The 21,765-nt window shown below is 48.0% G+C and overlaps 1 protein-coding gene across 1 annotated transcript; it reads right to left on the bottom strand.

Annotated features, from left to right (window-relative positions):
• Nucleotides 1-441: 441 nt before the first annotated feature.
• Nucleotides 442-1,702, bottom strand: LOC122933800 (hemoglobin heart muscle subunit alpha-type-like). Its single transcript, XM_044288822.1, has 3 exons — nucleotides 1,601-1,702; nucleotides 918-1,122; nucleotides 442-663 (listed from the first exon to the last, which is right to left on the bottom strand). Exons 2-3 carry the CDS (start codon nucleotides 1,077-1,079, stop codon nucleotides 553-555), a joined length of 273 nt encoding a protein of 90 aa, XP_044144757.1. The 5' UTR covers nucleotides 1,080-1,122; nucleotides 1,601-1,702; the 3' UTR covers nucleotides 442-552.
• Between the last annotated feature and the right edge of the window lie 20,063 nt (nucleotides 1,703-21,765).

Here is a 21,765-nt window from a genome sequence, read left to right as displayed (position 1 = left end):
GATGGTTAAGAATAGAGAATTTATGATATACGAGACCAGACAAGCCCATTTATGTCTTCTACACCTCGTGACATCATTGCTTCCGCCCCCATAGTCTACTGCAGGGATTCTCAATCTGTGGCCCTCCAGCTGTTGTAAAACCCCAACTCTCACCAGGCCCTGCTGTAGGCTGTCTGGGCATGCTGGGAGTTGTAGTTATACAACAGCTGGAGGGCCAAAGGTTGGGCATCCCTGGTCTACTGGATTCAGTGATGTAGATGCCATTATTAACCAAATTTTCCCCAACAGAAGCTTCCCTTAAAAGAATCAAATATGTGAATTGATGCAAAATTAAATTTGTAGAATTAAACTGTGTTATGTGAATTTATGTATTTTTTTTTTTTTTTAAATCTTTGGTTTAGAAAACAATAAAGTACCAGGAGTACGAGTATATAATATTTATTACAGAGATCAGGAGAAGAGATCCCAGGTCATGGAGCAGTCATCAGAATCATGGAGGACAGACGCTTGTTACAGGAGACAGACAGACAGATCTGAGAAGAATCCTCCCGGTCAGCTGGAGATCAGGGCAACTGCAACCTCATTGAGGAACTTGTCACAGGAAGACTTGTCCACATCTGGGAAATGCTCGACGAGGACCTCCATGAGACAACCACACAGCAGCTGGGGGATGGAGGGCAGGAGTTAATGCACACAGCCGTATAATTGCAGATCAAATGTGGAGACTGAAGATTTGTTATTGATATTACCTAGATGCCATTTTGCTCAGAAATGGCACCACTCGTCCATGGGTTCTGTAGTGCAACACCATTGACAGTGATTGTGGAGGAACTGCAGTACTAGATACAGCCATGGACAAGAGTGGCGCCATTTTTCAGCAGACTTTCTGATCCCCACTGGACAGATCTGCTCCTCACCTTGATGGTGTCCACACTGAGCTTCAGCTTGTTGGTGTGCATCTCCCGCAGTGTGGCCAAGTTCTCCTGCAGTTTTCCATAGTGGTTGAGGGCATCATTAATGGCGTGGATGATCTTCCCTCCATGTGTCTTCAGATCCTGACTGCCGGGGGTCACATCCATGTGAGTGAAGTGGGACTTGGTGTCTGGATGGTGCTGGAAGAGACTGAGGAGAGAGGAGCATCCAGTGTTATAGGAGAACAATGTCCTTACCCCCATGTACCAAGGAAAACAAGATGGCCAGACACTGGTGGGAAGGAAGTATTAAACCTCTTTCACATGTCAGTGTTCTCCACAGACAGCACACGTCACCATTCATTTTAATGGGTGTATTCACCATGTTTTAACATGGTCTGTGTTGATGCATGCTCTATTTTGTCCGTGTTCACGGATCCATCACCCCAATTATAGTCTAAGGGTCCGTGAAATCCATGGGTGCAACACAGATGCCACAGATCATTAGGAAGAGATACTATGAAAATTATTTCTCAGCTGTGCAGGGTCAGTGAAACATGGACAGCAATAAACAGAAACATGAACCCAACATGGATCCTTCACGGATGCGTCACTGACCACCTTCTCATGAACGTGTGAATGAGGCTTTAGGAAGACATCGCTACCTTCATGTCATAGCAGCACCTCACCTGTCTGATTGTATTGTACTTCAGTTCCATTGAAGTGAATGAGGCTGAACTGATATCAGTCTGAGGACAGGTGTAGCACTGGGACAGAAAGCAGCCTTTTTTTAATCATTGGCAACCCTCTAGTATTTGTTTTACATTTTAACTGATTAACTCGAGAAAACACACACAACCCATGACCGCTTACAGAGTCGCTAGACATACGGGGTGCGATTATATGCAGAGTATAGCGCTTTTACCATCCTCAAAAAAAAAACTATCATTCACAAGAAATCCTTTTAGACTTCTATGGACACAGTATTTCTACCAACACATTCCCCTCCCCCACTGAGATAAACATGCATGCTCAGCTCTATTCCTGGATTAGTTTTTCATGATCAAGGAAGATTCCAAACAAACCTGATACATTGTTGCATGTAGTGCCGGGGGCGGAGCTCCAGGTGTAACAATGTGTCAGCTCCTCCTTCCCAGCCCCTTGTAGCAGTGACTATCTGGCTCTGCCGCTCACCTCTCCATGGCTTCACCTCCAATCTTCTCAGCGTCAGCGTTAATCTTCACAAACAAGGGCTCCAAAGCCGCCTTCTCAGCATCTGATAGCGCCATCCTGGGATGTGAAGCTCCAGCACAAGGGCCAATCTGCACTGAGGGGCCCCAGACTCCATCATCACCTTTATATAGGGAGGAATGGCTGCTGATCCAGCACACCTGGGGCCCTACAGGAGAGCCTGACAACCTGGCCTGGCTGACAACTCCTGGACTGGAGTGCAGACACAATCAGCTGGCGGCTCTTGTAGATTAGGGGAATGTTCACTGACATTTAGCACCAAAGAAAAATTCCCAATTATTTTAATGTTAATTCAAACATCGCTTTTTTCCCGCTTGTGGTTTTATAAGTTCTGCTGTTAGTTGTAATAAATTAGGACAATGTTTTTATGTGATGTTTTTTGCTGTTTATTGCGTTCTTTGGTGCGTTTTTTATTTTTAATGAAAACCACCAGCTCCAGAACTTATCTGAACGTCTATGCAAAATATGAAACTCAGGGCAATAAAGCGAGTGTTTTTGCTCCTCTTGCATTTTTTTTAAACACAACGGGGGAGTTTTATCAAAACTGGTAAAGGGAATCTGGCTGAGCTGCCCATAGCAACCAATCGGATTCCACCTTTTATTTTTCAGAGCTTCTTTGGAAAATGAAAGATAGAACATAAAAAGCGCTTATACTGAGCAAAAACAAACAAACAAAAAACATTTTTCTGGCATATTTTTAGTGGGAGAAAACGATGCCAGAGAGAATGTGTGTGAGGAGGAAACCTCGGGGTGGAGTAACACATGGTGGCGTTATCACTGTTTAGGGCCCTGTAGGGGGCAGTATTACTAATGGGGCATTCTAGAAGGGAATTACTATTGGTGGGACTATGAGGAGCGCTATTACTATGGGGGCACATATTTTTCTTCAGGATAGTATTTGGGGGTATCGGGGGGCACATCGAGCAGCAGGATAAGGGCTCATGCACATCGTGGCCGTATCGTGGGCCGCATACAGGGGGTCCGCAATACAAGGGCATCACTTGAATTCACTTAGATGGGTCTGCAATCACGGAGATGCAGAACGGAGGCATGGATCGGAAGTCCACGGAAGCACTACGGAGTGGTTTTCTGTCCATCCCTCCGCACCGCAAAAAAAGTAGTGCATGCACTACTTTTTTGCGATGCAGACCGTCGGATGCGGATCGCGGACCCCATTCAAGTGAATTGGTCTGCAATCCGCATGCGGCTGCCCCACAGTCGGTGCCCATGCATTGCGGTCTGCAACATGGGCCCGGCCAGCACACGGTCGTGTGTATGAGCCCTAACACTGTGGGGACTCCAGGTTGGGGGATGATGATAGAGAAGTGAGGAAGCTAAGACGTCTGTGTGTCACACTCTGCAGAGACGAGGCGGCTGAGAAAAGATGTACGGACCAAATGGACAAGATAATGGCAGATAAGATCTACATCGGAGGAGACGTCACCTGGGAGGCCCTGGAGGTGAGAGGTACGTGCTGCTGTATAACGAGTACAGGAAAATGTGGTGTGCGGGGGAAGGGGGGGGGGTTGACTTAGAGAACTGGGCCATAGGAGAAAATGACAGGAGAAAATCCACCACAGCAACACCCCATATGTGCTCCTATACTGCTGTGGGGCTTGATTTTTTTCAGGATGAGATGATGTTTTCATTGGAACCATTTTGGGGCTGATATGACTTTTTGATTGCTTGATATTCAGCTTTTTGTGACCAAAAAATGTCTATTTTGGTACAATTTTTTTTTATGTTGATCACCTGACAGGGCGGATCATATTATATTTTTATGGATGTTACACACATTGCGATATCTAATATGTCTATTTTTTTAGTTATTTATTTTAAATTGAAAATGGCTTGCTGATGGGAAAGGGCATATATTTTTTTTTTACTTCAAACGTATATTTTTACCTATTATACTTGTCTTGGGACTTCAACTTTTGGGAGTCGGGCGGTTTATTTCCATGGTGAAGCAGGAGGCCGTCCGCTCCCTGCTTTACTGTTCCGCTGATCTGCGGCGCTCCCTGCTCAGGCCGCGCTGCTGGCAGTGGGAGGAGCGCTAAAAGCCCGGGAATCAGCCGCCTGCACAGCCAGCAGCGCGACGTGTGTGTGAGCGCGTCCTGCTGCTGCTGGGAACGCAGGATGTGCCGATCATCAGGGAACCAAGTAATTGTGTGTTAGAGGGCACTAGGGGCCAAAGGGGGGCACAAGGAGGACATAACTACTGTGAGGGGGCACAATGTGGGCATTAGTCCTGTATTCATATCTGCTTATTTAAAAACCATTTAAAATTGGAATCCAAAGCGGGCTTTGGTAGAGGTACCAGCCAGTACCAAACCCAAGTTCGGATAGCTATTTTAATTGTTTTTAAATACTCAGATATGAACACAGTAGGAATTCACCAAAGTCTCACGCGACTTTGGGCGAGATGAAGTTTGGCTCCACGAAGCCCATACATTTTAATGCTGTGCAGAAAAAGCATTAACATTGAAGTTTTTGTACTAATTGACTTCAGATCTATGATCTGAAGGTCGATTCGCTTAAGGCCTCCTGCACACGAACGTGTGCGCCACGCAATGCATGAATACCGACCATGGGGCAGCCACAGCGGATCGCGGACCAATTCACTTTAATGGGTCCGTGATCCGCAAAAAGATGGGAAATGTTCTATCTTTTTGCGGAATGGAAGTACAGGACGAAACCCCACGGAAGCACTCTGTAGTGCTTCCGTGGGTTTCCGTTCCGTGCTTCCGGTCTGCATCTCCGGATTTGCAGACCCATTGAAATGAATGGGTCCGCATCCATTAAGCAGAATGCCCACGGAACGGCGCCAATTTATTGCGGACCCGCAAATGCAGTCTGCAATACAGCAAAAGGAAGCACACGTTAGTGTGCAGGAGGTCTAAGCCTAATTCGAATGGGTTGGTCTTACAGAACCAGCACAGCGCCCCCTGCTAGGGATTTCCCTTCCTTACATAGTAACATAGTATATAAGGCCACTTGCACATGACCGTGTGCCCCCCGAGGCCATATTGCGGACTCATTCATTTGAATGGGTCCGCAATCATGGAGATGCGAAACGGAGGTACGGATCGGAACCCCATGGAAGCACTACGGAGTGCTTTTGTGGGGTTTCTAGCAAAAAAGTAGCGCATGCACTATTTTTTTTGCGGTGCGGACCGTCGAATGCGAATCGCGGACCCCATTCAAGTGAATGAGCCCTAACGTTCCTGTGCATGCACCTATTAAGGTGTATTGGTACGACGGTCTACCTTTTGATAGATTTTATTAGATAAGTGGTGATATCGCCGTTTGCTCTTTTGTCTCGTTCTCACAACCGAAAATGACTGCCAGAAATACAATCGGGAAATCCTTGGTGTAGTGTGCGTCGATGTGTGCGCAATTCCTCCAAAATAACGTCACAGAGACGTTCTCAAGTAGGATCCAATAATGTGCCTGTTTTCAACAGCTAGGCGAGGTTTATTTATACCAGAAGATGGAAGGCGGTCTTACAATCATGACCAATGGGGAGACAGGTTTTGGTATAAAGTGATTGGCTGGCAAAGATGTGAATGATCGCACAAACTTATGTTCGCACGTTCGCACACTTATTCGCTCCATTTTCGTTGCCGCGCTTATCCTCGCGGATGAAGAAACCTTTGTTCAACGGTCCCCATCCCTGCCGCCTCAGCCGGCGCCATGACACTGGTATCCTGCAGTATAACCATGCCGGGCACAAATCAGCTACAAGTCAGGACGACCTAACCATCGTGTGAAAGTTTCTGCGCGATTTTAATGCGAACGAATCTGCGCATCTACATAGGATAGATGGCGACAATACGGCAAACAATAATTTTCCACACCAGTTCCCCCCTTTTTGGCCATATGTAGTCATTTCAGTGGCTCCCTAACACTAAAATCACTCAAACCAGACCTCTAAAGGTAATAAACATGTAAAGGGGAACATGCTACACTACAGATGAACCAACAAGAAGAACCTAGCCTATCATTCTTGGGCCTCTTCGGTTGCTTGACCGCGACGTCCGGCAATGGTGGCGACAGTAAAAAGTCTCTAAAGTGTCTCTAATAAAGAAATGCCTTCAAAAGGAAGGGTGATTCTCCATGACGGTTCCTTAAAATGCGGTGGTTCTTCATGGGTCGGTCCTCCTGGAGTAAGACTCTGATGGTTCTATGCGATCATAACGTGGTCCTCTGAACGGCTCCTCGCGACTCGATTCATCAAGCAGCAGGTCATTCTCACCGCCACATAGAAAAAAAATAGAAGCACAGCAGTAACAGGACATACACTCCTATTTCCTTAAGCCATGATCCTATAGAAAACAACATATCACCGAAGCCCCCCAGACCTTTAAAGGGGTTCCAACCTTCATCTGCAATCACACGTGCTTGCCCCTGTAACGCCTTAACTCTATCTAGATGAGCCTGTACCTTGTCCTCAGTATCTTTCACCCAGGTGCAGCAATCCTCCCCGATGAATTCACAGAAACCCCTCTTTTTAGCTAAAAGATAGTCGATAGCCATCTTCTCCTAGAGGAGAAGAGTTTTTAACTGTTGCTGTTCGGAGGAGACTTCTCTCATGGCTTCGACTGTCTCGTTGAACATCCACTATGGTAGAAAATTTGTTCAGCCGCTTTATAAGTTCTATACCCCATCAGGTCCATGCCGGAAACCATGCCCAAGCACGGTCCCCTGCAGAGAACAGCTCCCTCCTAGTCCTTCTTCCCATACTCACCCGCCTCTGCACCAATAGATCCTCGTGACCATCAGCAATGTAGGAGGCGGAGACTAACCTGACTAAGGTAATGAGAAAATCCCAGCAACGTTTTGTGCTTCTGAGTAGATATGCTTTTATTTCATCTACAAATGATATGGTACAGGACGCGTTTCGGCCAGTCCAGCCTTTCTCAAATGCAGTTGAGAAAGGCTGGACGGGCCGAAACGCATCCTGTACCATATTAATTGTGGATGAAATAAAAGCATATCTACTAGGAAGAAAAAACGTTGCTGGGATTTTCTCATTACCAGAGGGAATGACTCTGTAAGCAGCCTGCCCACACAAGAAGTAATAGGGCCCAGTTAGAGAGACACAAAAGTCATTAGGGTTCCGGTTACGGGAGTTGAGCAACAGCTGGATGGATAAAGGGATTGCTGCACCATCCTGAATGTCACACCCTCCCCCCCAGTAGATATAGTCGAGTTTGGTGGTTAGGTTGTTACGGTCAGGGATTCTATGGTCGATCTGGACAGTGATCCCAGATGGGCATTCGGTCTGACCCATGGACTTAGCTCTAAATCCAGAGCTGATATTAAAATAAATCTGGGGTCGCCCTAATTGACCGGATAGCCACACAGGTCTACTAAGCCTACTACAAGTCTCAGGGCTGACATCAAGACCATAAGTGACGTTACCATCTAAGAATTTATGGTTGAACTCTATGGATAGGTGACGCTCCACAGATTTACCTAAAGGGTTGATTTTTCTCATGCCCACCCTGATGTCATAAAGGGCATGAACTGCCGCCATGGCTGGGAGGCTCTGACCCGGATGTGGTTTGGAGCACACCCAGCAGTTGGATCTATTTGCCGTCTTTGCTAACTGCAAATGCATTCCTCATAACATTTTCCAAAGTGCATTAGACAGAAAGAATAAAGGAATACGAGGTACTTGATCATTGCGCTTTGTGGTACAGTAGCTTCTTGCAATGGCTGGCGTGGATCCACCTGTCACGTTCCTCGACCTTGTGTGAGGTTGGTGTTGTAAGTAGAACCTGGTACGGCCCTGTATATCTCGCCTCCAGTCCCTGTCGCTGATGTTTTTTAACGACCACCCAATCGCCTGGTTGTATGGAATGCAAACCAGTTATAGATTCTGGATCAGGAATATATTCATATACCCTCTAGTGTATCTTTTGGAGTTTCAGTTGAAGAGACTGCACATACCCCGTCAGCTGAGAATGTAAAGATGACAGCTGCTGGGGAAAGTACAACCCCGTCTTTGGTCTACTCCCGAACAGAATCTCATATGGGGATAGCCTATGAGGCCGTCTTGGTGCATTGCGCACATAGTAGAGAGCAATGGACAAACACTCGGACCACAGTTTACCCGTGTTGGTGGAGACCTTGTTCTTGATAGTACTGTTTAGTCTCTCCACCTTGCCACTGCTTTGGGGATGATAAGGAGTATGGAGACCCTGATTGATGTGGAGAGCCTCACATATCTCCTTGAAAACTTGTCCCATAAAGTGAGTCCCCTAGTCGGATTCAATGGCTTCGGGTACTCCCCATCGAGAGACAACCTCAGAAAGGATCTTTTTGGCGGTCGTTGTGGCATTAGCTTTTTTAACGGGCCAAGCCTCCGGCCATCCAGAAAACATGTCTACACAGATCAAAGCATACTCGTGGGGCCCACTTTTAGGCATGTTGATGTAATCAATTTGGATTCTCTGGAAACGGTACTCAGGTTTTGGGGAATGTCTGAGTTTTCAGTCATGGTCGTGTTAGCGTCAGTCACAATCCTTTCGTCCCCCCTCTCTTCTTCCGAGTCTGATTGGGTCGGGAGAAGAGATGCAGGATTGAGGATGGAACATCATCTTAGTATAAGGTTAGTTGGGGTAAGGAGAGCCACTTCATATTTGGTCAAATGGCTGGCCGAAAGATGTTTGGTTTGGACTTGGTTAAGGATCTCTAGGACAGAGTGTGGGTGAAAAGGGTCAAAGGGGAATCTAAAACTATATCACCTACTTTGTGCAATAGTACAGCGCAGGCGGCTACAGCTCGGACGCACCAAGGTGAGTCTTTGATGACCGGATCCAGTTCAGTTGAAATGTACATGATGAGCCTATACCTGGATCCGTGTAATTGGGTCAGTACCCCAGTGGCATGCCCTTTACTTTCTTGACAGAAAAGGGTAGGTTGTAGATGGGAATACCTAGTGCCGGGGCTCTAGAAAGTTCCTTGATCAGATCCTGGAGGGTTGACCAGTTTTCATCAGTTAATTGAAATGGTGTTTGTGATGGAAGAATATAGAGAGGACCCAGTTTGGATGAGATGTTAGGGATCCAATCTCTGCTATAATTGATTAGACCTAGAAGGGCTCTCAACTGTCGGGCATTACGAGGTTGAGTAAAGTCTTTAAGAGAATATATCCGTTGCATTGTCAAATGTCAGATTCCTTTTGAGATACAGTGGTCTAGAAAATTAACCTTCTCCATACAAAACTGCAATTTCTCCTTCCTAGCCTTATTCCCAGTGGATGCCAGATAGTTAAGCAACGACAAACTAACAAATCGTCCACATATTGCAATAGGGCGACCTCTGGATCCTCTGACACCCACTGATCTAATACCACCTTTAGCTTGCAACTGTATTCCAACGAGCTAGTCATGGACCCTTGTGGTAACTGCGTCCATGTAAGTTGTTTATCCTGGAATGAAAAATCAAAAAGATATTGACGCTGGGGATCCAGTGGTACAGAGAAAAAGGCATTGGACAAGGCACTAAAGTACGAAGCTTTAGGAGGGATGGAAGCAAGTAATGTGACTTCCTGTCCCTTGGCTGATTTCTTTGCCACCGGAAATAGAGGAGTGTTGGAGATACCTGTCGATCTGGATTTTGAGGCTGTCCATCTGCACTACACTCAGCAGGTACTGCAGTAATCTTGGTAATACGCAACTGGGGGAAATCCGTATAGTGGCTGGAGGTACTGGCAAAAGGCTGACGTAATACTTGTCAACCGCCCAAAGTTTAGGATCTACCTCGGCCAGTACTTCCAGGGACACAAAGTTGCCAGGTTCTCCAGTATACGGAACTACCACCACTGTTGAGCTGTTGGACTGTGTAACAGCTCCGATGCTCTGAGTAGGTACAGGATCGGGGGTGAAATGGTACGTTCCCGGAGGACTATCCATATTGCTGTACGATTTCCCTGGGTTTGGTTTATGTGCATAGGGCCAGTAAGGGGTGGTCACCGCAAGGTGACGTTATACTGTATGGGGGCCACAAGGAGACGTTATACTGTAAGGGGGCAGCCACAAGGAGACGTTATACTGTATGGGGGCAACAGGGAGACATTATAGTTCAAGTGCCACGTGCAGTGCAGATTGCAGGCAGGGCCAGAGCCTCAGAAGACAGACAGCACAACCTTTATTTCTGACACCCTTGCAGATGAGCGTTCCTCCCGGAGCCTGTCCACATCGCAGCTCCCGGCCTGACCTGCAAGCGCTGACTGGGGTCACATAATGCTGTCAGTGTTATCCAACACATTCCAGAACTGTAAGGGTTACATAGCATCATAAATCAGTATAATGCTATGTGACCCCAGTCAGCGCTTGCAGTTCAGGCCGGGAGCTGCGATGTGGACAGGCTCCGGGAGGAACGCTCATCTGCAGGGGGCCGTGGGGTCTCTCACTCCTCTTCTCCCATCTTGGCCTGCAATTACTCAGTCTCTGGAGACGGTGTGCTGACTTACTGTGCGCTCCTGTGCTGGCAGGTGGGCGGAGACTTCGATACAGGAGCCGGGAGGAGCGGTGATATGTACGGTACTCATATGCACGATGCAGGGGCAGGCTGACATAGATGTAGGAGCGGTCAGCTCGCGGCTAGCATATGACCGCTCCTATTACTGCCCAACCGACATGTCCCTGCTACTTGCCCGCACAGGGCTAAACAACTGTTCAAACTACTTGCCTGGCGCCCGGAACTGCATGTCCCGGGCGTCGGGCGATAGGAATTCCACACCCCTGAAAGTGGAGGTTTCCTGTGTAGAACGGCCGGCGCCGCTAGAGGGCAGACGTTCTCTGGCTTGTAGGCTGCCGCGCATGCGCTGAAGAGGCGGCTTTCTTGTGTCAAAAAAAAAAGCGAGAATAAAAGGTGAAGGCTACGCGGGCCACATGACGAGGTCTGGCGGGCCGGATTCGGCCCGCGGGCCTTGTGTTTGACACCCGTGCTCTAGACAGTGGCGTGCTACATTACCTTTCTGACGGCAAAGGAAACAGACAGGACTAGGACATTTATTCCCTTTGTTTCTATTTTGCCTAGAATGGTTACTCTGGGCAATTTAGGCTACTTTCACACTAGCGTTCGGTGCTCCGCTTGTGAGTTCCGTTTGAAGGCTCTCACAAGCGGCCCCGAACGCATCTGTACTGCCCAAATGCATTCTGAGTGGATGCAGATCCGCTCAGAATGTCTCAGTCTGGCAACGTTTGGCCTCCGCTTAGCAGGCAGATACCCGAACGCTGCTTGCAGCGTTCGGGTGTCCGTCTGGCCGTGCGGAGCCAAACGGTTCCGTCCAGACTTACAATGTAAGTCAATGGGGACGGATCCGTTTGAAGTTGACACAATATGGCTCAATTTCAAACGGATACGTCCCCCATTGACTTTCAATGTAAAGTCTGGACGGATCCGTCTGACTAACTTTCACACTTAGAATTTTTTCTGAAATATAATGCAGACAGATCCGTTCTGAATGGATCCCATCGTCTGCATTATAGGAGCGGATCAGTCTGTGCAGACACCAGACGGATCCGCTCCGAACGCAAGTGTGAAAGTAGCCTTACTCAAATGCTCTTATTGCAGTGTCCCAGGGGGTCAGTAGTGTAGCTTTCAGTATGCTGGGCTTTGTAGTGCAGAGTAACCCACTAACCTGGGATTCACTGTCGTCTTCAATCTGGGCAGATACTGGAACAGGCAGTTCATAAATGTTCGTGACGCCAGTGTCAATTGAACGGTGACACGCCGTGTAATGTTATGTAGAATAATGGAGTAACCACGTGATAGCCAACCAAAACTGGAACTTTACTGGAATTTTCAATAGTAATCAAGCATGGACATCATTGGAAGCGCAGTTCCATGGAAGACAGTTGGTTTGCATATGAAGACAGTGGTTTTACATAAGTTACAGACTGGCCGGTTATAGCAAGGTGGATTTCAGAGGGTTAAACACAGGAGTTACAGTACAGGCGGCTTGCACTCTATTCCTGACTGATCCTGAAAATATGGAACTTATTCTCCAAGGTCTGATGCCCTATCTCTGGCGTATCCTTGGGTATGTCCTTATCACGTACCTCCTCTGTTACTTTGCGTACCTCTTGCCTTATTAAGGTTGCCTCTGTCTTATTCTGGGTCTTCAGGCTGTTTAACTATGCCCTTCTTGCTTCTACGAATACGGGCTCAGGAGGGGAACCTTCTCCTCATTTCTGGAATCCGGTTACAGGGCTTACTCTACCCTCTCAGCACTGAGTCTAGAAACTTCTGCCTTCCAGAGCTAGGCCCTAGCCTATTTATACTGAACTGGGGGCTCCCTCTGCTGGCTGTGACAAGGATTGCCGGTAACCGGCCTGACTGGCTTAAAGGGAAATACACATTCCAACCTAGCAGTGTCGGGTAGCCTACCCGTATGCTGCACACCCCCAGACTTTAACGTGAGTAAGGCCTCATACTCACACACATGCCTGAACCAACATAAGCTGATGCATAATTTAAACATTACATTATAAATACGAGAAACAACTATTTCGCACAAAAATATCACATTTGCGACTTGATGAACAAATGACGCAAGAAAAAGGGCGTCTTCTTTCTTCCTAGGCACGGCCGCTGACCTGGCACAGCGGACTTAAGGTGAACCAGGTTAGTCTATTTTTCTTGACTGAAGTATAATAAGGAACTACACAGGGTTTCCCCGTGGGTGTAGAACAGGCAAGGGCTCACGTGGAGGAGTCCATTCTTGCGCACAAACGTCAAGCAGGCTATTTCTAGTAACAACTGTTCGGGGGGAGACACCACCAGCATAGTCAAAGTCTCCTAAATGGACTGGCGGACGTCCCCTGGTCATCCGGGTGGACCTTCTCAACACAGGGGTCTCCTCTTCCCTTAGCAACGAGGTAGAGGAGAGAGGAGCAACAGGAGGATCTCCATCCGTGAGACCTTGGTCAGGAACAACAGGAACAACAGGAACAACAGGATCCACTAGAGGGGGAACTGGATCCGGGGCATCTTGAACCGGCTCTTCTGGAAGTAAAGGTACAGTAGGTGCCGGAGCGGGCACCAACAAGTTCAACCATGGTGTCAGAAGCCAATGCATGGGATCAGCGTCATACCTTAGATTACGGACAGCCTGCATAGGATCCTCGGGCTGTATTGATGACTCTGACACAGGGGGTTCAGATATAGAACTCTCGGCACTGGGTTCTGGTGTCAGGCAGAGCTTTAACCTGTTTCGGTGTACAATTTGGGATCCCCTGCCTTCCCGGGTGATCTCATGAGTGTGAGTTCCAACATTTGGGATTGCAGTGACAACATAGGGACTTTGCTCCCATTTACTGTCCAGTTTACTGGTACGGCGGTTATTTTTTAACCATACCACAGCCCCTATTGTCAAGGGTTCTGCATGGGCTGCTTGGTCATAGTCTCTCTGCTGCCGGTCTCTAGCATAGTCCATACGTTCCTGAACAATAGCTTGGGCAGTATTTAATCGCCTTTGGTGTTCAGCAACCCAGTCGGTATTAGGTAATGGGTTGATGCAATCAGGTACGAGTACGTCCAAGGAGTGATCAGCAGGCAATAACCCTTGGCGCCCAAACATCAAATAAAAGGGGGTATACCCGGTGGAACAGTGTATGGTATGATTGTACGTGAACATGAGCTGTGGCAACAGATTAGGCCAATCTCCCCTGGTTTCAGGAGGCACGGTCCTCAGCATCTCTATCAAGGTCTGATTCATTTTTTCACACAATCCATTACCTTGCGGATGGTAGGCCGTCGTCCGGATCTTTTTACAGTTGTGCAGGCGGCACAGTTCATGGAACAGATGGGACTCAAAAGCAGGACCTTGATCGGTGAGGATCTTTTCTGGACAACCGTAGGGCAGGAGGAAGTGTTTCCAGAACAGTTCGGCTGTAGTCTTGGCCGTCTGGTCTCTCACAGGCACCGCTACAACAAACTTAGTGAAATGGTCAATAATAGTCATAGCGTACACATACCCTGAGCGACTAGGTTCCAGCTTCACATGGTCGATGGCGACAAGTTCAAGAGGACGAGTACTTACAATGGGTCTCAGTGGTGCCCTCTGATCATGGTGTTCACCTCGTTTCAAGGTACAGGCTACACACTCTCTACACCACTTCTCCATGTCTTCTCTCATGCCCACCCAGTAAAACCGCTGGCGGATATTTGCCTCAGTCTTTTGGACCCCAAAGTGACCGGATTGATTGTGGTACATCTCCAACACCATACCTGCATCTCGTCGGGGTATGAGAATCTGATGCACTCTTTCGTTGGACACTGGGTCTAGGCTTCTCCGTAGCAACAGGCCCTTTTGTATGAAGAGCTGATGGCGCTGTCTCCACAGTTTGATGAGCTCAGGATCTGTACTCTTACGCCGAATCCTCTCAGGGGCTCTGCCACTGGTAATGAAGTCCAACAATTCACCCAGCACTCTACTTTCAGACTGTAGTTTCACCCACCTTTCTTCTTTGAGTTCAGACCTACTGGAGGGTGAAGGATCTGCAGCTCTGTCACTGGTAGCCCGGGCCTGATCCTGTTGAGCAAATTTATGGTAGAAGGCCGGCATTTCTACATCTTCCCAAGCATCTCGCACCTCATCAGGAGCTGTCTCTGTGGGAAGCCTGGATAAAGCATCAGCATTGTCATTAGTACGTCCAGCACGATATTTTACAGAGAAATCATAGTTGGCGAGGCGAGAGGCCCATCTTTGCTCCAAAGCCCCCAATTTAGCTGTATTTAGATGTGCCAGAGGGTTATTATCAGTGAATGCAATGAAGGGGGTAGCGGCTAGATAATCTTTGAATTTCTCCGTCACTGCCCACACTAGTGCCAGGAACTCTAGTTTGAAGGAACTATAATTCTGGTCATTTTTCTCAGCTCCTTTCAGGGAGCGGCTTGCATAAGCTATCACTCTTTCTTTTCCCTCTTGGATCTGGGCTAACACAGCCCCCAGGCCTCGCTTGCTAGCATCAGTATACAGATGGAAGGGCTTGCTGTAGTCTGGATAACCTAACACGGGAGGCTCGGTCAGTTTTTTTTTTTAACAACTGGAACGCTATCTCTCTTTCTTCATTTCACTCAATGGGCACTGAAGTTCTAGGACTTTTCTTGGGCTGCCCCCTCAAGAGTTCCTGGATAGGATCGGCTATTTGAGCAAAATGGGGGATAAAACGTCTATAGTAGCCGGCAAAACCAAGGAAACCCCTCACCTCTTTGACGGTAGTGGGGACCGGCCAGTTACGGACAGCCGCTAACTTATCAGGGTCAGGTTGTACGCCCTCTCCGCTTACCACATGCCCCAGGTATTTTACCGCAGGTTTGAGCAAGTGGCACTTGGATGGCTTTACCTTCAGGCCATATTTGATAAGGATTTCAAAGACCTCTGCTAAGTGTTTCAGATGGTCTTCATATGTTTTTGAGTACACAATGACGTCATCTAGATACAGCAGCACTGTTTCGAAGTTTTTGTGACCCAAGCACCGCTCCATTAGTCTCTGGAAAGTTCCTGGGGCATTACATAACCCGAACGGCATACAATTGAATTCGAACAGGCCCATGGGAGTGGTGAAAGCAGTCTTTTCCCTATCTGCCGGGGCCATGGGTACTTGCCAGTAGCCACTGGTCAAGTCCAACGTGGAGAAATAGGCAGCGGAGCCCAGAGCAGTTAGTGACTCCTCAATGCGGGGCAGTGGGTACGCGTCTTTGTGGGTTATTTGATTAATTTTTCTATAGTCCACGCAGAAACGGATACCACCATCCTTCTTCTTTACAAGGACCAGGGGTGCTGCCCACGGGCTACGACTGTCCCGGATTACATTAGAGTCTTTCATCTCTTGGATCATTTCCTTTACAGTCTGATAGGAAGTAGGCGGTAAGGGTCTGTATCTCTCCTTGATAGGAGGATGAGAGCCAGTAGGTATGGTGTGTTGTATGGCACTAACCTCTCCATAATCAGTAGCATGTTTACTGAAGGCCTGGTGGTGCTCTTTGACAAGCCGTAGTATCCCTTCTTGTTGACGTTGGGGGGTAGTCTCGTCCCCGACATGGAGCTCTTCCCACCAGGGCACTTGTGACTGGGGCACCGGCGGACATCCGCTGACTGCAGCTGGCGGCTTTTCTGCCACTGGAAGACGGATGATGTCTTGGAAGAACACCTGAGAAAGCTGGGCAACAGGGTAATGCTTAGTAAGCGCAACAGGATGATCACTCAGGTTAATCAGACGGACAGGTACTTTACCTTGGGAGATGTTCACCAGGCACTTGGCAGCTCTCACATAAGGGTAGTTCTCCATCTGGATTGGTTCCACCAGGGCTGGATAATCTTGGCCTTGGACTCCCAGGACAGCACGACACCATAAGAGAGTTTGGGAATTAGGAGGCAAAGTCACAGGCTTATTATCACGGATCCTGGCAGTACAAATTTCTCCTTTCCCGTTAGCAAACCTCTGCTGGGCACTTAACACAGTGATAGTCTTTTGAATCACCCTCTTGGATGCAGAGGAAGCAGTGGGCAGAGTCTGGTGTAATACGGCAAGTATTTCTGCATAACAGTTTTTGAAGACATTGGTGCCTAGAATGACAGGATGTCCTCCTCTGTCGCCGGCCTGTACTACTATCACCCCCTGTTGAGGTAAGGTTACTTCTCCCACCTGCAGGGTGGGTTCCCAGTATCCATGAATCTTTACTGGTTTGCCATTGCTGGCGATAATCTCTACCCAGGATTCAGGCGGCTGGGTCAATTGGTTGGTGTCCCAGAATCTTTCAAAGGCGGGCAGCTGAATAGTAGTGACCTGAGACCCAGTATCTAATAGGGCTTCAAAGGAGACCCCGTTGATCTCTACATTGATTTTAGGATGGGATCCTACATACCGTGGCATCCAATTTGGATCCTTTGGACCTAGTGTTCTACCTCCCGAGGGGTGGTCCTCAGCCTCAGGGGTTGCCCGTTTAACTGCCAGCACGTGGATTCTGTGTGTCCCACCTTTTTGCAGTATGTACACACGGGCCGCTTGCGATCCCTATTGCGCCTCCCAGGATCCCTGGGGTGAGTCTCTTGGTATGGAGGTGGGAACGGCTTAGGAGGTGACAGGAACTCTTCTTCTGACATTATGGGTTTTTCCCATTCCTCCATTTTTCTGCACACTTTCTCTAGGCTTTTAGTGAGGTGATTTACTTGCTCTGTCAGCATGGCGATAGTATCGGTAGCTGTAGCTTGAACAGCTTGACCGGCCTCAGCTCGGTTAATGATAAGCGGTTTTGACCTGCAGGCTGATAACTCAGGTGGGGTGCTCAACTCTGTGGATACTGCTGACCCCAGAATTTTTATAGCCAGTTCTTTAAAATCCAGAAAGGTACTGCTGGGGTGTTGGGCTGACAGCATTTTTAATTGAGTCCTTATTTGCTCACTAGACACCCCTGTGATAAATTGTTCCCTCAGGGTCTGGTCCTGACTATCAGCCTCCCTGGGATCTATCTGGATTACAGCCCCCAAAGCCTCCTGAAGTGATAGGGCATAGTCACGGAGGGACTCACCAGACTTTTGTTTCTTGCCAAAGAAGTGCATCTTTATCTCTGAGGCAGTCCTCGTTTCAAAAGTGGCCCTGAGGCGGGTGAATATCTGCTCCAGAGTACTCCTTTCAGCAGCAGGCCAGGATAATACCTCTCTGCGGGCAGCTCCCTCCAGTTGTGCTAGCAGGATTTCCATTTGCTGATCGGCATTTATGGGGTACAGTTTGAATAATGCCAGCAACTTTTCTTTAAAGTCTCTTAAGGTATGGGCCTCCCCTTTACAGCGGGGAAACCATGGGGCCCCAAAATAGTAAGGCATAGTAAAGGGCATCATGCTGGGGGCCATAGGAGGATTAGAAGCCGCAAGTTCTCCTGGTGCCGGCTGCTCGGCGACTCCCGGATCCGACATGTTAACTTATTACAATGTGGCCGCTGGTGACTAAAGGGGCCGGGACAATCCCCTTCCTCCGGTTACAAGTTCTTACCGGTATCGCCGGGTTTGCGCAGGCCAAATCTCGAGAGACTCCGGACTTCCTGCGACCGCGGTGACGTAGAGGAAACAGGGCCGCGGCGGTGCGATGATGAAGAGGGGCGGGCTTTTCGGTGTCTTTGAAGGGATCCGCCCACGAAGGTCCTTAGCAGCGCGGGAAACTTTACTCCAGGCGGCCGGTGGCCATCTTGATCACCATTCCCTGACAGCAAGCAGGGTTGTTGAGGAGTTAATGAATTATAATCCACAACCACGATTTTCTTTTCCTAGGGGTAGCGCAACACAGCACAGCGCCTCCTATTTCTCCCAGGCACAATTGTAATCCACCGATTTGGGAATAAAGGGTACAGTCCTTGCAATACGGTGGTGGAATAGTTAAAGCACACAGTTCACACTTCTCTGCACTCCAGAAGCATGCGGATCCTGTTCGTGACGCCAAAAAGAGCGATGCAGTGTCCCAGGGGGTCAGTAGTGTAGCTTTCAGTATGCTGGGCTTTGTAGTGCAGAGTAACCCACTAACCTGGGATTCACTGTAGTCTTCAATCTGGGCAGATACTGGAACAGGCAGTTCATAAATGTTCGTGACGCCAGTGTCAATTGAACGGTGACACGCCGTGTAATGTTATGTAGAATAATGGAGTAACCACGTGATAGCCAACCAAAACTGGAACTTTACTGGAATTTTCAATAGTAATCAAGCATGGACATCATTGGAAGCGCAGTTCCATGGAAGACAGTTGGTTTGCATATGAAGACAGTGGTTTTACATAAGTTACAGACTGGCCGGTTATAGCAAGGTGGATTTCAGAGGGTTAAACACAGGAGTTACAGTACAGGCGGCTTGCACTCTATTCCTGACTGATCCTGAAAATATGGAACTTATTCTCCAAGGTCTGATGCCCTATCTCTGGCGTATCCTTGGGTATGTCCTTATCACGTACCTCCTCTGTTACTTTGCGTACCTCTTGCCTTATTAAGGTTGCCTCTGTCTTATTCTGGGTCTTCAGGCTGTTTAACTATGCCCTTCTTGCTTCTACGAATACGGGCTCAGGAGGGGAACCTTCTCCTCGGATCTGGAATCCGGTTACAGGGCTTACTCTACCCTCTCAGCACTGAGTCTAGAAACTTCTGCCTTCCTGAGCTAGGCCCTAGCCTATTTATACTGAACTGGGGGCTCCCTCTGCTGGCTGTGACAAGGATTGCCGGTAACCGGCCTGACTGGCTTAAAGGGAAATACACATTCCAACCTAGCAGTGTCGGGTAGCCTACCCGTATGCTGCATTATGATTTTGGCCGACTTGGCCTCCTACCTGGCTTGCCAACTGATATCGCCGTTTGCTCCTTTGTCTCGTTCTCACAACCGAAAACGACCGCCAGAAGTACATCCGGAAAATCCTTGGTGTAGTGTGCGTCGATGTGTGCGCAATTCCTCCAAAATAACGTCATAGAGACGTTCTCAAGTAGGATCCAATAATGTGCCTGCTTCCAACAGCTAGGCGAGGTTTATTTATACCAGAAGATGGAAGGCAATTTTACAATTATAACCAATAGCGAGACAGGTTATGGTATGAAGTGATTGGCTGGCAAAGATGTGAATGTCTGCGAATTCGCACACTTATTTGCACCCTTTTCGTTGCCGCGCTTATCCTCACAGATGAAGAAACCTTTATTCGACGTCCCCATCCCTCCTGCCTCAGCTGGTGCCATGACACTGGTATCCTGCAGTAATACCAGGTCGGGCACAAATCAGCTACAGGTCGGCACGACCAGACCATCGTGCGAAAGTTTCTGCGCGATTTTAACGCAAACGAATCTGCGCATCTCTATAAGATAGATGGCGACCATACGGCAAACAATTTTCCACAACAGTGGGACAGGGTGAGTACAGTTATGCATTGGGCGGAGTGGCAACAGCAGGGGGCGCAATGCTGAACCCATGCCCCAGGTGCTGGAAAGCCTAGCTACAACTCTGCTATGGTGCAGAATGGGAGCTGTAGTACATCCAATGGTATCAAAACGCAGTTCCAAACAATTCATAGTGCAAATCTTCCCAATAGCAATGTATGGATATCAGCAATGATTGAGGTTGTAGTACTCCTCTCCATCTTTCCAAAGTCTCTTTGCAGAATCTTGGGCTGGCAATAAGACTCTCACAAACATGGCCGTAATTCCCAGCTGAGGGGCTGAAGATACAGCTGGCCAGGTGCATGTCCAAGTGTAAAGGAGATACCAGCTATGTCCCCCTCACTGCAGACTAAGGGGGAATTCCAGTTACAGAAAGTTCTCTTATCTACAGGACTATTCTGCTACATCCAACCAGCTGCCCCTCGAAGTATGGAGTCCCCAGTCTCATGACCAGTGGGGGTTCGAGTAGTAGAACCCCCACCAAAATTCATTTTCCTCTATCCTGTGGATAGGGAATAGCTTTCTCTTATTGGAATAAACATTTAGTCAGTGAACACCTTACTGTGCTCATACGTCAAAGTTTGGACCTTCTAGTTCTTGCTCTCTGGAGCACTGTGAGATGGCTTTATTGAGATATCTCAGAGAGAGTTCTAAGTCCCAGAGAACCCCTAACAATCTTAGAAGGGGGGGGGGGGAGGGGGTTCCTTAGCCCAGAGGAAGTTATTCTCTGGGTCCAACCTCTATATCCTTAATAAATGTCTAATTAATTAAAAACCTAATAGATATAGACCCTAGTGGCAAGTGATTATCTTCAAAGGCAGCTTTAAATGGGCTTTTTTTTATTCCTGGACCTGTCACACCCATTAATTAATCAGAGCCTGGAGGATCCTCTGGTGGGTCAGTCTGATACTGAGGACTTAGCTGAGAAAGTACATGTGCTCGCATCTCAAGCTAACAGACACTAAACCTAGGGGCAGACCTAGGTCCAACTCCTAGCCTCCTATGGGGCATAGTCAGGACTGGTAATCTTGACCTATCTATACAAAACTATGTGGGCTGTAATACATTGGTACATTAAACAAAGAATTTGTACTGCAAATCTGTTTAAAAAGTGCCCCACAGGACATCCAAAGAACCTGGATTAGAGGCCCCCCGACAACCCATGGTGCTGCACCGTAAGGAGGGAGACAAAAAGGAAAACCCAATAAGATCTGAAACTGGCCCAATGATAGAAGGTTAAGAATGGAGAATTAATATGAAATACGAGACCAGACAAACCCATTTATGTCTTCTACACCCTGTGACATCATTCCTTCCGCCCCCATAGTCTACTGCAGGGATTCTCAATCTGTGGCCCTCCAGCTGTTGTAAAACCCCAACTCTCACCATGCCCTGTTGTAGGCTGTCTGGGCATGCTGGGAGTTGTAGTTATACAACAGCTGGAGGGCCGCAGGTTGGGCATCCCTGGTCTACTGGATTTGGTGATGTAGATGCCATTATTAACCAAATTCACAGCAACAGAAGCTCAGACCTTAAAATACCAGGAGACGGGATGTACAAGTATATAATATTTATTACAGAGATCAGGAGAAGAGATCCCAGGTCATGGAGCAGTCATCAGAATCACGGAGGACAGACGCTTGTTACAGGAAACAGACATAGATCTGAGAAGAATCCTCCCGG

The sequence above is a fragment of the Bufo gargarizans genome, chromosome 4, assembly GCF_014858855.1.
Source record: "Bufo gargarizans isolate SCDJY-AF-19 chromosome 4, ASM1485885v1, whole genome shotgun sequence".
In the NCBI taxonomy this organism is placed as follows: domain Eukaryota; kingdom Metazoa; phylum Chordata; class Amphibia; order Anura; family Bufonidae; genus Bufo; species Bufo gargarizans.
Note: the sequence above shows the minus strand (reverse complement) of the source record. Positions and strands in the feature narration are given on the sequence as shown.